Genomic DNA, 14,072 nt, shown 5'->3' with positions numbered 1-14,072 from the left:
AGGAGGCACTCCTCGATGTATATTACACAAGGGTCTTTCAGATATTTGGTCTCTAGGCAAATCAGTGCGACAAGGTTGCCCTCTTAGTGCATTGCTCTATGCAATAGCCACTCATCCCATGCTCTTATTAATGGACAAATTGCGTGCAGAGAATAAGCTACATGGCATACAGATTTCGGATGTAAACCACTTTGTTAGCCAAGCTTATGCGAATGACTCATTTTTCTTTCCAAGGAATACTCAAGATGTGTCAGAATACGCAGCGGAGATGATGACCAGATCTGGGAACACAAGAGCAAAAACGCAGGCAGAAAAACAGCACAAGAGAGAGAGAGATGTAGGCGTGTAACTCTGCTCTATCTACACAAGAAGATCCCGAGAAATGATACAAAGAGTAGTGGGGAGCATGGGGCATATTTATATGCCCCATAGATGCAGTCGGCCTGTGCTAGAGGCCCTCCACGACTGCACAAGGCAGTCGGCCAGCAGTAGTAGCCTCCACGACTGAAGAACCAAGTCGGCCAGCCACTAGCACCTACACGACTGTGTAAAACAGGTCGGCCAGCCATAGGGTGCAGTTGGCCAGCCCCATGGGCTCCTGCCAACCATCTGGCATCCATCCACACTACGGAAAAATGGGAAAAAATAGGGGAAAAATACGGGGAGTGAGAAAAAATGATAAAACACCTGATAATGGCGGCGGGCACACCCACAACAAAGGCCCTGGTGTATAAAACTAGACAGGAGATGACTTCTAACACCCCCTCTCAGCTCCTGGCTGTGTAACCAACCACTGGGAGCTGGGGTGCCGCTTGAGCAAATCCTGAGAGAGCGACTTCGTGAAGAGGTCCACCGTACTGTCCTCCGTCGAACAGAACTCTAGCAAGATGTCATCAGCAACGATCTGTTCACGAACAAAGTGCCTCTGGATGACCATGGGTTCCTCCAGTGGAAGCCCAAACCTGCAATGTAACCTCCTGCTGCACCCTAAAACTGCTCCTGGGCCATAAGTAGATCTCCTCGTGTCCGGATCTCCTCCCCAAACCGAGTCACTCCAACTGTGGAGTCGAACTCCATCCAACAATCCCCCTCCTGTGTACAAGAGTCCATGATCCTTCGCATGCCGCAGAAACCACAGGAAACGCAACCCTGCCTCCCAAAGAGACATCTGCAACCATGAGCTCAACCGCCTCATCAGGAAGCTCCCGTCCAATCTGGTGTCCATCAACCAGATCAATGAACCATACAGCTTCTGAATCACAGAGACATCACACTGCTCACAAGGATCAACACCTGTTACGGTGCACAAACAAGTCCTGGAAACCTGATGAAACCTGTCAACCACCCCCTCTGAATCCGGAACCACAAAGCCTGGAGAAACCACCTCCTTCTGCAAGTAAGCACCTGCCACCTGCCTGGCTTTCCGAAAGGTCCCCGTGGAAAGAACATCCTCAACTACTGGAAGTTCTATGTCCCGAACATTACGAGACATCAGAGCATAAGTGACCTGTTCAGCTTCCTCTGACTCACGAACACAAGAACTACCAACATCAGTACTGGAAAGTTCCTGCCAACTGCTGCCATCTATCCACCACCTGGTCTCGGAAAGCCCACACCTGCAGCGTATCCACACTTAAGTGGCCATTACCAGACTGCCACTCATCACAAACCTGAGGACCTGGGAGAGAGAGTGCTGAAAGCTTGTAAACGCCATTCTCCACTCCGCCTTCCCAAACCACTTGGCCTGTTGTTTTGTCCCGGAGAGCAACAAAATGCTCATCAAACTCCACCCGTACGCCAGTCTTGCAAACCTGATGCACTGACAACAGATGAAAACCAAGTGCCGGAACATACAACACCTGGGAGGAATGCTTCCCCCCTCTGCCATTGGGAACTATCTCCATCCTGCCCTCACTGTGAACTGGGATAGTGGACGTATCCCCAGTAAGAATATGACCAGAAAGCCTGCAGAGATCCTGTAAACCGGAACAGGAAGGAGTCATGTGCCTGGAAACACCACTATCGAGAATCCACTCCCGAGTATCCGTTGCGGAGAGTCCTCCAATCTCCTCCTTGCCTGAAGAAAATGAAACATCGGTGTCCATCACCTCTAGGTGCACAAAAGCCGGAGTCTTCATGATTGTTGCTGAGGAGTCTTCACCCTTCTCGGTCTTCCGCTTGGGACACTGCCTCCAATAGTGGCCTTTCTCGCCACAATCATTACAGGTTCTCTTTGTAATGATTGTGGCCTTTCTCGCCACAATCATTACAGGCTCTCTCTGCCTTCAGTTTCTTGCGGTCAGCGTCGGACTTCTTCTCAGAAGACTTCTCCGATGAAGCCTTATCTTTGCCCGAGTTACGGCCTTTCTACCGTTGGCCAGTTAAGGCCTCCGAACCTCCACCCTGAGGAGGGTTCGTGAATCGTTCCTCTTGGTCCAGGACCATGGGCACAAGCTCCTCCCACGTGATGGTGCTGAGCCTGCCACTGGTAATCAACGACGAGTAGAATGCTGAGTACGAAGAGGGCAAATGTGACAACAACGTTATGGCCATGTCCTCTGACGATATCTCCTTCCCAGCCTGAAGAACCTCCTGCTGAAGAGCCTGCAGCTTGTTAATATGCTCCCGCATCGTCGACGACTTTGCAGGGTTCATGACCCGCATCTGTACTTCCAAGGAAATCCTCTTCATGGGCGATACCCTGTTGTAAAGTGAGGCCAAATGCTGCCATATACCTCTAGCCAGCGTCATGTGCTTTACATGAATAATTACCTGTGGTGTGCAGTTGAGAAAGATAAACGAACGGACCCTGGCGTTGACACGATCCCACATCTGTGTCTGAGCCTCCCGGTCCTTTCGGGTTGACGGTAACTCCCCTTCCTCTACTTCCGGCCGTGGAACACCAACAACGACGAAATCGGCGAGGTCGTACGACTCCAGAACAGATTCCATCATCACCTTCCATATGCCGTAGTTGCTCCCGTCCAACTGACGGTCCACCGGGAACGTGGGGAGTGTCGGGATCTTCACATGTCTCTCGGCCATCTCAAACAGATCTGCCATAGCAGGGATGTACTCTGAAAAGGGTGGGTGGGTGGGAACAAAGAAGAACTAAAACCTGCAAGTGGCTGTCCAGCAAATCAGCCCGCCTTCCTCTTCAAGGTTGGATCAAAACGTACGTACGGATGCATTCCGTACCGTACATCCGTACAGTACGGGGATCTGTACGTACGGATCGATCCGTACGTTTTTTTTTTTGGGTGGTCGTTTCGGGTTTTGCCAGCGATAGCGTCTCGTTATCTTTTTTTTTTGGGTTCGCCGATACTGCCTGGACTCCGTCTGTGTGTTCGCCGCCGCCTGGACTCCGTCGCCCTCCCTTCTGTGGTCGCCGACGATATTGTAAGCTGTTCGCCTCTTCGCCTCCTTGGGTTCGCCTCCCCGTCCGTACAGCGTGTGGTGGTCGCCGCCTGGACTCTGTCGCCCTCCCTTCTGTGGTCGCCGACGATACTGGTAAGCATCCCGCGTCCCTTTCCCCACCCACCCTTGCTCAGGCCCCCAAGGCAGCAACATAACTCTCTCTCTCTCTCTCTCTCTCTCTCTCTCCCACACTCACTCTCACCTGAGCTGCACACTAAATATTATGCATTGCATGATTGCTGAATCCTGATTGAAATTGTATGGCTGCTGGCATTGTGCATTGAATTTGTCAGAGCAATCATGCCGAAGCGAGAGAACCCATACTGGAAGGAGCACACAAACGTCATTCGCATTGTGACTACTCCAGGGCAGGCAGGTAGTGGCACTCGACAATGGCAGTGCAAGTACTGCAATTTTACTCTCACGAGTACAATTACTGGTGTCATCAAGCACCTCACAGGCATTGGCACCACCAACAATTGTGCAGGGTGCAAGAGAGTGCCACAAGCATTGAGAGACCAGTTGATTGCTGAAAATTTCCTTGCAATGGGGGCAGCTGGAAGAGGAAGAGGCACACAAGAGACACAGGATGCGCTTCATGATGCTCTTCTTGGGGACTTGGCTGGTCCATCCACGCAGGTTGATGAATCTCAGCCTGCCTCTTCTGAGCAGGCATCGTGTGCCAGAAAGAGGCCTTCTGTCATGCAAGATGAGAATGAGGGTGATACATATACGGAAAGGCAAACCACCTTGCCTTCTCGTGTGCATGCATAGTCTTGGGTCAAAGAAAGACAAAAGGTGGCTGAGATGGAGATTGCTCGCACTCTCATAGAGTGCAATATCTCCTTCAATGTTTTGAGGACTGACCAATGGAAGAGGATGGTCAGAGCTATAGCCCAGGTTGGACACACGGAGTCATGGTCAGGGCTTGAGTACAAAAAGATGCGCACCACGATGCTTGATGAGCAAAAGGCCTTGATAGACAAGGCATTGGTGCCAGTGAAAGCAGGTTGGCAACAATTTGGTTGCACTATCATTTCAGATGGCTGGAGTGACACACGGCGACGACACATCATCAATATTCTTGTCTCTTCATGTCTTGGTACGTATGTCTTACGCGCTGTGGATGCTGGGAAGGCAGGCGAACGCATCATTGCTGAGAGTATCTATGAGCATATTCGCCAGGCAATTGTTGAAGTTGGTCCAGAGAATGTGGTGCAGGTTGTAACAGACAATGCTGCTAATTGCAAGGCAATGGGAGACATGGTGGAGGCGGAGTTTCCTCGCATTGTGTGGACTCCCTGTGCAGCCCATTGCCTTGATTTGCTTATGGAGGACATAGGCAAGCTGAGTTGGGTGCAACCCACAGTTTCTGATGCCACGAAGATCACTACATTCTTCAGAAAGAAGCAGCAGGCATTGGCTATCTTTAGGAGCCACAGCAACCTAGATATGGTGCGGCCATCCAAGACAAGATTTGCCTATATGTATTTGGTGCTACACAGGCTTTTCAAATTGAGAGATCCACTATTACAGACAGTTGTGGATCCAAAGTGGAGAGATATGTATCATTCACAAACAGAGCCCACCAAATACATACAGAGACGGATACTGGATGAGACCCTCTGGACGGATGTGCAAACTCTCTTAGTGGCTTTGCAGCCAGTATTTGTACTTCTGCGAGTCACAGACATGGAGGGCTCCACTTTGGGCTTAGTGTACCACCTCTTCATGCAGATGAAGAGTCATATTGCAGCCTGTACGTCCCTGACACAGAATTGGAAAGTAAAATCTTGATTCTTGATGGCCGATTATAGAATCTTGATTCTTGAGTCTTGACTTACTAATTGCTCTACTTCTCTGTTTATTTTACTCTTGCAGCCGAGATGATATATTGGCTATTGTGGATTATCGATGGGGGTATATGAGTCGCCCCATTCATGGGATGGCTGCATTCCTCCATCCTTTCTACGAGACGCCACTTCTCTTTCATGATAGGGAGCTGCTCACCTTGCGAGATAGGTACATTAATAGTATGTATGATGTGGAGCAGCAATTGGAGATTGATGCGGAGCTCTGTAGCTGGGTCAACAACTTGGGACCCTCATTTGCTAGAGTTGTTGCTCTTAGACCAGAGGCCACCAAGCTTCCTCTTACTTGGTGGCAAAACTATGGAAGACAGGGTCTTCCACAGCTTACAGATATAGCTCTGCGAGTGCTATCTCAGGTATGTATATCATGTATGTACTATGGACTATGAACTAGTCTTGTGAAGCTTATTGGGAATTGCTGAGCTCACATGAATGAAGCACTTTTTTTGAATTGGAGTGCAGGATTGTTCAGCAGGTGCTTGTGAGCGCAACTGGAGCGCTTACTCGCTCATACATACAAAGATACGCAATCGTTTGAGCACCTCTCAACTAGAGAGACTGGTCTATTGTAGGGCCAACATGAAGCTCGTACGAGCTTATCATGCTTTGGGCACCCCAAAACAGGTGAGTTTATCCTATTCATTCTCTTATGGGGATTGGCCTCCCATTTACATAGCTTTTATACTATAGTATACAAAAAGTTGAGTCGTTGACACTCCGCGTTCTCTTTTGTTTTACGTTGAATAGGTGGATCCAACACGTGTCAAGCTAGTCCCAGATCCTACCACCATTGATGAGGCAGAGCAACGGTTGAGAGATGAGCAGGACGAGATTCTTTGCCTCCTGCATAGAGAGCTGGAGAGTGTAGACAGGTGGGTGACGAGATCAAGAGCCCGAGCTTATAAAATTCAGCTACATGAGGGACCTGCAGATGCAGAGAGTTCTGGCCAGAGAGGCGCCCGGAGAGGGAAGCTGCCTATTCAGACTCCTCGAGCACGTGCGAATGAGGCCGTTCGCCTCATTCACACTACCCAGCAGGATGATGCAGAGACAGGGACAGGGACATCTGAGGCAGCCCACCCACATGTGCCCATGATGACAGGGCCTGAGTATGATGACGAGGGCAATGTCATCACGGAGGGTTATATGCTTGATTCTCCAGGGTCATCATCCTCATCGGATGATGAGTTTTGATTTGGATTACCTTAGTTTTGATTTGGTGTTGTATGGACATGGCACATTTTGTCATTATTCATAGACTCATTTTCAAATTTCATCATTTCTTGATGTGAATTGTGAGTTGTCACGACTCACTTGTGACAATGTTACTTGTCTTAAGTAATAAGTATTAAGTATTAAGTACGATTAACTTATTAAGTATGATTGACGACTTTGTGATTCTAATTTCTCACTTTTGAATTAGTAGGTTTTTGACCTTGTTGTGTCTCTATTTCGAAAGTTTTATATGTCAATGTGGACATGGACTGAAATTTAATGTAGGTGGCTGAAATTTCTGAGATTTTATGTATTTTTATGTATTTTTACCAATGGTACGTATTTTTACGTACCTTAAAATTGTTTTCTGTACCAAACAACGTACAGTACGTACGGATCCGTACAGTACATAACGTTTGGAACCACCTTGTTCCTCTTGCACCTTCTCTTCCCGATCAGCCCAGAACAGTCCACCAATCAGCCACAAAACAGTCCCCCTCTTGCTCACACAAATCCCAAGACCTATCTAGAGCCTAGGGCTCTGATACCATGTCAGAATACGCAGCGGAGATGATGACCAGATTTGGGAACACAAGAGCAAAAACGCAAGCAGAAAAACAGCACAAGAGAGAGAGAGATGTAGGCGTGTAACTCTGCTCTATATACACAAGAAGATCCCGAGAAATGATACAAAGCGTAGTGGGGAGCATGGGGCATATTTATATGCCCCATAGATGCAGTCGGCCTGTGCTAGAGGCCCTCCACGACTACACAAGGCAGTCGGCCAGCAGTAGTAGCCTCCACGACTGAAAAACCAAGTCGGCCAGCCACCAGCACCTACACGACTGTGTAAAACAGGTCAGCCAGCCATGGGGTGCAGTCGGCCAGCCCCATGCGCTCCTGCCAACCATCTGGCATCCATCCACACTACGGAAAAATGGGAAAAAATACGGGGAGTGAGAAAAAATGATAAAACACCTGATAAGGGCGGGCACACCCACAACAAAGGCCCTGGTGTATAAAACTAGACAGGAGATGACTTCTAACAAGATGATCTTAAAATAACTATGGATGCTCTAGATCTGAATGGTCTTGCGGCAGGCTTGAAAATTAATTTTGCTAAGTCCAAGCTTCTACCACTTAAGCATTGTGATTGGCACTCTATTCTTTGGCCGGGGTAGATAATCTCACCATAATAGATGGTTAGAGATCTTGGATATCCTTTGGGTTGGAATCTCTCTGAAGCGAGAACGACAGAGGGTGTTGGACAAGCTGAATTTCAAACTTCAATATTGGAAATTATCTATCTAGCCGTTGCATGTTAGATTGAGAATAGTGCAATCCATTTTAATGGCTCATATTCAGTTTCACTTGGCTTGTGACGTACTAAGGTGGACAAAAAACTGATCATGCTACTAAAACAGCATTTGGTTTGTACTCCAAGAATGCATGGTGGTCTAAATATACTTAATTTACACTTTCATGTTATTGCCAGGAAAGCTTCTCTTCTTTTAAGTTTCTTGGAGCGAAAACAACCCTAAACTTTAATGTTATCAAGTCTTGTTGTAGCAATGAAAACTCCAACCTTTGGGCATTGGGTGATTATTCATGTTGAGGTTATATTTGGATGCTTAGAGGGGCACATTCCTGAATGCTCGTTTTCCACAAAATTGATTCAAGATTGGTAGATTCTGATGGCTCAAATTAAATGGTTTGGTTGACCGCCGCTTGATCAAGGCAACCCCGTTCGCAGAGAGAGCATTCATTGTAGTCATGCATTTTAGCAGCCTCTTACTCTTTTACAGCCGAGAAAGGCTTATTTCCTTTCTACCAAAGCAGTTAGATATGTTGACGATGTGGTGAATGGTAGGGGCTTTGTACTTTCTTTTCCACAAGCTATGACACTTTACAATCTAGATCTACATCACAGACTAATATGGTGAACCATAGCTTCTTTATTGCATGATTTTCAGCCTTTATCTCCTTTAGAAATGAGTCATAGCCTGAAAGATTGGATATTGGTGGGTCAAAATGCAGGGTGCTATGCAGTGCCCTTTCACAATGTGACTGCAGCCAGTGCATACAAATTGCTTCTACCTCCATCTTGGATACAAGCTCATGAAAATTCACTATGGCACACATTAACAAGCCTTTTGGCTGGTGGAGGGTGTCTCTTTCGAAGATCTGGAAGAGTAAATAACCCCTCAAACAGAAAGTCTTCTTTTGGAGATGCCTCATTGGTGCTTTACCGGTGGACAATTTTTTGGCCAAAAGATGTATTGCTCCTGCATCTTGTAGGGTTCACATTCACGTGAGACAATTTGTCATCTTCTATGGTCTTGCCCCTACTCCCGTGCTCTACTTCTGGAGACGTTGAAGGGAGGAAAGGTTGCTGCGCAAGCTCCTCTCCTGCACTGAGAAGAAGACATGCTGAGGGAAAAAGCTTCCCCATACAACTTCCAAGAAGGTTGACAACCTCACCATGTTCCAATCAACCATGCCACATTCCATATTGAAATTCGACCATTGCTTTCCGGAGGCTGACCTTCAAGTCAGGACATAAAAATATTTTTAGACATGCAAGTGCTGATGCTATGCTCTCAACTGTACAAGAGAGAAGTATTTAACTTTTTCCCCCCTTGATTGGATCCTTCTGTAGTAGCAACTTGAGTGCTTGGTCTACAATGCCACCGGGGTGCCTGCTGGGATTTGAACTGGGGACCTCCCCCTTTCCGGTCACAAACCCACACCATCAGGCTACACACCCATTGGAAATACACATCCTGTTTGTTTGTTGGCTGACTTTTGCCTTAGTAGCTCATGATCCACCCTATCCAGGAGGTCGTGAGTTCAAGCGTTGACACCCATTGAAAAAGAAAGCTTTTTATTGTATGCATGTGTGTCTACGGTCATGCTCGTAAATATGGGGGAGTTGACTGGTCTTGATTTTTACATCTAAGAGGACTTGTTTTGTATTTGTAGCTTTTTAAGGTGTTGGCTGGCTTATTTTAGACCTTGTAACAGAATGGATTGGGTTTTCTACAGTTGACAGATTTTGGACTTTCAAAAGTGGGTCTCATCAACAGTACAGATGACTTGTCTAGTCCCGCAGACGGTGCTGTGTTGATGGACGAAAACATCTTCAAGAACTGTGGAGAACATGTCATGCAGAGAGAACGTCCCAAAGAGCGGTCTGCTGTAGGGACACCCGACTATTTGGCACCAGAAATTCTTCTAGGGACTGAGCATGGTATGGTGTAGGAATATTTCCCATTTAGTTCCATAGAAACAAGTTCTTTGTTTAATTGCAATACTTGGAATTTTAGTAGCACATTACTCAGTTCTTTTAGTTGGACGTATTTCACATAGCTTACTTTCAGTTGTGTTTGCGATTGTGACAGGTTACACTGCAGATTGGTGGTCAGTTGGTGTGATCCTTTTTGAATGTGTTACGGGTTTACCACCTTTCAATGCAGAGCATCCCCAGGTGTAACGACTTCTGAAAATTGAAGCATAGAAATATTATCAAGATAATATGGCAGCTTAATTAGTGCTGTACTTTCTTCAAACTATCTCATCTACGTGTCTACAAAGTGGTCGAAGCTATGTCTCCCCAGCAATGGCGATCAAAACTGCATATATATATATGTGTGCCTTACCATTTCATGCATAGCTGCCATGGGGCCACCTCATGCAATGAAGAAATTGTGTCTATGAGTTGTTTGAGATACGGTTTTGATTATCTTTGCTAAGGAGACAGTTGGGGGGACATTGCTTAGACCATGACAATATGTCTAGGAGGGCTCGAGAGTGGGAGTAGTACCACAAAGGATGGGGCACTGTCTCATGTGGGTGAGAGCATCGCCTACACGAGGCGATGCGGCTTTGCACCAAGGCAAGGATTTAGACATCCTCCATGGATGATTTGCATGCTCATGAATCCAAGGGGGGGCAAAAGGAGCTTGTACGCCCTTGAAATTGAGAGCTGATGGAAAGGAAGAGGTGTATATCTAGGGAGTTGCCTGTCAAAAAGCTAGTCTTTGAGTCGGCCTTCATCTTGAAGCTCAGGCACTGGCTGCAATGGTTGCATCATCTCCATAATGACCCTCCAAATTGATCTATGATGCAATCCTAACTGACAATGTCTAACTGCTTGAGGAAATGACAAAGCCACAATACCATGCTCATCATCAAGAAGATCTTGTATGTGGTGAATTCCAAGCACGAAAAGGTCACAGGCCTTCCTTGGTTGGGATAATGCAAGAGGCACTTCAAACACCCTACTCCAATGAATGCTCTCCATATTCAAAGAGTTTCCTTGGTTTTGGGGCTGGCCCGACCAATGTAGGTGGTGTAACAAAGCTTTCCAGTCTTGAATGAGAGCAGGAGCATAGGGAGAACCCGTGATTTTGCCATTAAAATGTCCAAAAACTATATACCCAATGTCCATATGCTTCTGTACGCATCGAGACACACATACTTCCCAACCTGAGAGCCCATGGCTTTGTTTGTGCCACAAAATTTGGTAGAAGCATCGCCTTCCTCGCGAGGACATGATAATGGATATTGAGAATATTAAGTCCACCATGCATCTTAAGCGAGCAAACCAATTCTTGCTTCATTAGATAAAGGGCTTTTCTGTTCACTTTTGTTTTCCCATAGGCATCCCAGGGCTTTAGACATAAAAAGGTCAATCTGTCTGGGAGACCAAGGCAGCAAAGGGAGATAAAATTGCACGTATGCCATGATTATAGACTAAACTATTCGCAGACGTACATGCAATGGCCATGTAGATAGCTTCCAATATTCAATTTTGTGATGTAGCTTCTGCATCACCCATTCAGTCTCTTCTTTGAGGGAGATCTCCCATCCAATGGGATATCCAAGAAGTCTGACTATATGATCAAGTGGCACAATTTGTTCTGGCTAGAGTAATCTATGCCAGTCATAATTTTTTAGCGGCAATAGCTTTAATTTTACGAAGTTGACATTCAGCCCAACAGCCAACCCATAAAGTGACAAAGCTTGCATGAGAACCCTCACATCAGGCTCTGTGTTCGGAGGAAAAAAGAAAGAATCATTGGCATAGGCTTGAGCCACAAACTGTTCCATCCCCCATGGAAATTTCATGTAGGAGGCCATCATGTGACAGCTTATCCATGTTAAGGAGCATCCGATGCGTAGCAATGGCATATAGCAAGGCACTGAGAGGACTACCCTGTTTGACAGATTTGCCTAACTTCCAGGGAGCTGAAAGTTCTCCTTCCAAAATGCATTTCGCTGTACCTTCTTGATATAGCTAGAAAACAACATTTTTCATTTGCACCCAAATCCCATTCTATTCATTACGTGTGCTATAAAATCCCACTGGACAATATCAAAGGCTTTAGCTATGTCCACCTGCAGAATGAGGACATCTTGGTGCGTGTATTTGGTATATTCAATGCCTATACAAGCATTGGCTTAATTGTCCATAATTTTCCTTCTTGGAACGAAGCCATACTGATTGGGATGAAGGCTAGCATGCAGTATACCTTTGATCTTATTCACAAGCTTGTACACCACAAGCACCAGAGAGATGGGATGCCAATCGGCTAAACCTTCACAAAGCTTTTTTTTGGGCAGCAATTTAAGTAAGCCTTCTTTCCAAGAATATGGCAACTGTCCAATAGACCAACAGTAATTGACCATTAAGAGGATGGGCTGTTTTAGAACATCCCAAAATGCGTGAAAGAACTCCACCGTAAGTCCATTCCATCCTGGGGATTTCCATTTACCCAGATTTTTGAGAGTATCATCCAGTTCTTCCTTAGTAAAAGATGCATCCATACTAACTACCTAATGCGGTGTAACTATAGGCTGAGCATACTGCAAGAGTTCATGATGTGCATGGAATACTTCCTTAGAAGGGGGTTGTGGAGTAGCAAACATGTCTGCAAAATAGTGATGACAAACATTAGCAAGTTGTGCTTTGTTACATATCTAAGTTCCATCATATAGTTTCACTCTTGCAATAGAGTGCTTTTGTTTGGATGTGTGCAAATTTTTAAAAAAGGATTTGGAAGAACAACCTTTGTCAAGAAGCGGCTTTTGTCGAGCTCGAGTTTGCCACTTGTTCAACTTGTGAGCATCATTTTGGTCAACACAATGTTTGGCCTTTGGCCATATTCTAGTGCTCATCAGCTATCAAAGGTCACAATTGGCAAATTTTAGTGTATTCTTGCAGGGCTGATTTTGCATGAGCCACCCACATCCTAGTTTTCCCGATATACCATCTATTATAATCCTGAATGACAGCCTGCATGCACATCACAAAACCATAACAAGCAACATCCAAATTAGCACGTACCATTTGTATGAAGTGAGCATGTGATAGATAACTATTATTTACCATCAGCAACCTTCTGTCATGCAAAGCATGGTCATGGATTGACATACCAAAATATAACCATAGTTACCGCGGAACGGGAACGTTCCGGGAACGTCGGATGCTAGAACGGGAGCGGGAACGGGAACGGGAGCGGATCGGGAACGTCGCGGAACGCCACGTCATATGACATGTCAGCATATGACACAAAAAAATGTAACTTTTTGTATACGGATGGCCAAATATGCTTCATAATATTTGCTCCCCCAAGACATGAAAATACATTTCTGCAAGCAAAACTTTAAAAAATATATATATAGATATATATATTTTTCGGAACGTTTCGGGACGTTCCGGGAACGTGCCTTCGCCCGGAACGGCGTTCCGGCGTTCTAGGAAGGCGGAACGACGTTCCGTGGTAACTATGAATATAACCCAAGCCTTACAGGTGCATGATCCGAAAGCCTCAATGTATAATCAATCCACATTTTGCAGGTATATGCATCATATTGGGCAGCATGGAGAAGATACCATCTGTCCAAACGTGCCCAGTAGTCTGTAAGTACATTATGATGGAAAGTAAAGCCCAACTGTTGAGGCATGAGATGTGTCCACAAATCGCATGCATCCAAAAGAGTCAGGGTTTGATCCCACACTTGTTTCTCAATGCGCATCATATGAGAATGATGAGATGAATTGTCAATATAAGCAGGTGAATTGTTAAAATCCCCTATAGTAAAAGTATTTGATAGCCATCGATATGTTTGAAAAGATTGCCACATTGCTATCCTCCTTGCTAAAGTTTGGGAGGCATAGACACTCGCAAATTTATACAGCTCACTAGCAATCATACATTGCACAACAATCAATCTGCCACTGGGATCATTGTATGCCAATTGAGGTTGAAGTTCATTTCTAACCAAGAAAGAGTACCAGAAAAATGTGCGGACAGTTTAGAGATCTATTACAGGCAAGCCTCCTCGGCGCACTCGGCAAGATCATTGACATTCATCCGCTGGGGTGTGGCTACTACCAGACCGAGTTTGACTCGCCTACAGCTTTGGACAGAGTCATGTAGCGGAGCCTTGTCGCATTGCGTATGGCCCAAGCCTTCTTTGTGAGGTGGTAGCACGGCTTCGACCTAGCGTCTGATCCTCTGACTGGTGTTTCAAGCTTTCCTGTGACAGTTTGCTTCCCAAGCC

The 14,072-nt window shown here is 46.0% G+C and overlaps 4 protein-coding genes across 4 annotated transcripts in view; all 4 read left to right on the top strand.

Moving 5' to 3' along the window:
* LOC147619608 (putative serine/threonine protein kinase IREH1) overlaps positions 1-14,072 on the top strand; it is a 119,438-nt gene that overhangs the window by 53,682 nt on the left and 51,684 nt on the right. Inside the window, exons 11-12 of the mRNA XM_086773279.1 lie at positions 9,549-9,753; positions 9,905-9,990. Coding sequence (XP_086629405.1) covers positions 9,549-9,753; positions 9,905-9,990 — 291 coding nt within the window. The remainder of the gene's footprint in view (positions 1-9,548; positions 9,754-9,904; positions 9,991-14,072) is intronic.
* LOC147619611 (uncharacterized) lies at positions 3,718-4,222 on the top strand. Its single transcript, XM_086773282.1, has one exon. The coding sequence runs from the start codon at positions 3,718-3,720 to the stop codon at positions 4,189-4,191; it is 474 nt and encodes a 157-aa protein (XP_086629408.1). The 3' UTR covers positions 4,192-4,222.
* Positions 4,201-5,229, top strand: LOC147619610 (uncharacterized). The gene has a single exon (XM_086773280.1). The coding sequence runs from the start codon at positions 4,225-4,227 to the stop codon at positions 5,212-5,214; it is 990 nt and encodes a 329-aa protein (XP_086629406.1). The 5' UTR covers positions 4,201-4,224; the 3' UTR covers positions 5,215-5,229.
* Positions 5,238-6,562, top strand: LOC147619609 (uncharacterized). Its single transcript, XM_086773281.1, has 3 exons — positions 5,238-5,644; positions 5,751-5,912; positions 6,036-6,562. The coding sequence occupies exons 1-3, from the start codon at positions 5,342-5,344 to the stop codon at positions 6,480-6,482; spliced, it is 912 nt and encodes a 303-aa protein (XP_086629407.1). The 5' UTR covers positions 5,238-5,341; the 3' UTR covers positions 6,483-6,562.

This window comes from Cibotium barometz, chromosome 33, assembly GCF_041138505.1.
Source record: "Cibotium barometz isolate CiBa-2024 chromosome 33, ASM4113850v1, whole genome shotgun sequence".
Taxonomy (NCBI): Eukaryota; Viridiplantae; Streptophyta; class Polypodiopsida; order Cyatheales; family Cibotiaceae; genus Cibotium; species Cibotium barometz.
The sequence above is the reverse complement of the archived record's forward strand: the minus strand, read 5'-3'. Positions and strand labels throughout refer to the sequence as shown.

Excerpts from the sequence above, each read along its gene's own strand:
- LOC147619611 (XM_086773282.1), top strand. The coding sequence starts at position 3,718 with ATGCCGAAGCGAGAGAACCCATACTGGAAGGAGCACACAAACGTCATT.
- LOC147619610 (XM_086773280.1), top strand. The coding sequence starts at position 4,225 with ATGGAGATTGCTCGCACTCTCATAGAGTGCAATATCTCCTTCAATGTT.
- LOC147619609 (XM_086773281.1), top strand. The coding sequence starts at position 5,342 with ATGAGTCGCCCCATTCATGGGATGGCTGCATTCCTCCATCCTTTCTAC. Across the intron at positions 5,645-5,750 it reads CTCTGCGAGTGCTATCTCAG|GATTGTTCAGCAGGTGCTTG; the intron begins GTATGTATATCA and ends ATTGGAGTGCAG. Across the intron at positions 5,913-6,035 it reads CTTTGGGCACCCCAAAACAG|GTGGATCCAACACGTGTCAA; the intron begins GTGAGTTTATCC and ends TACGTTGAATAG.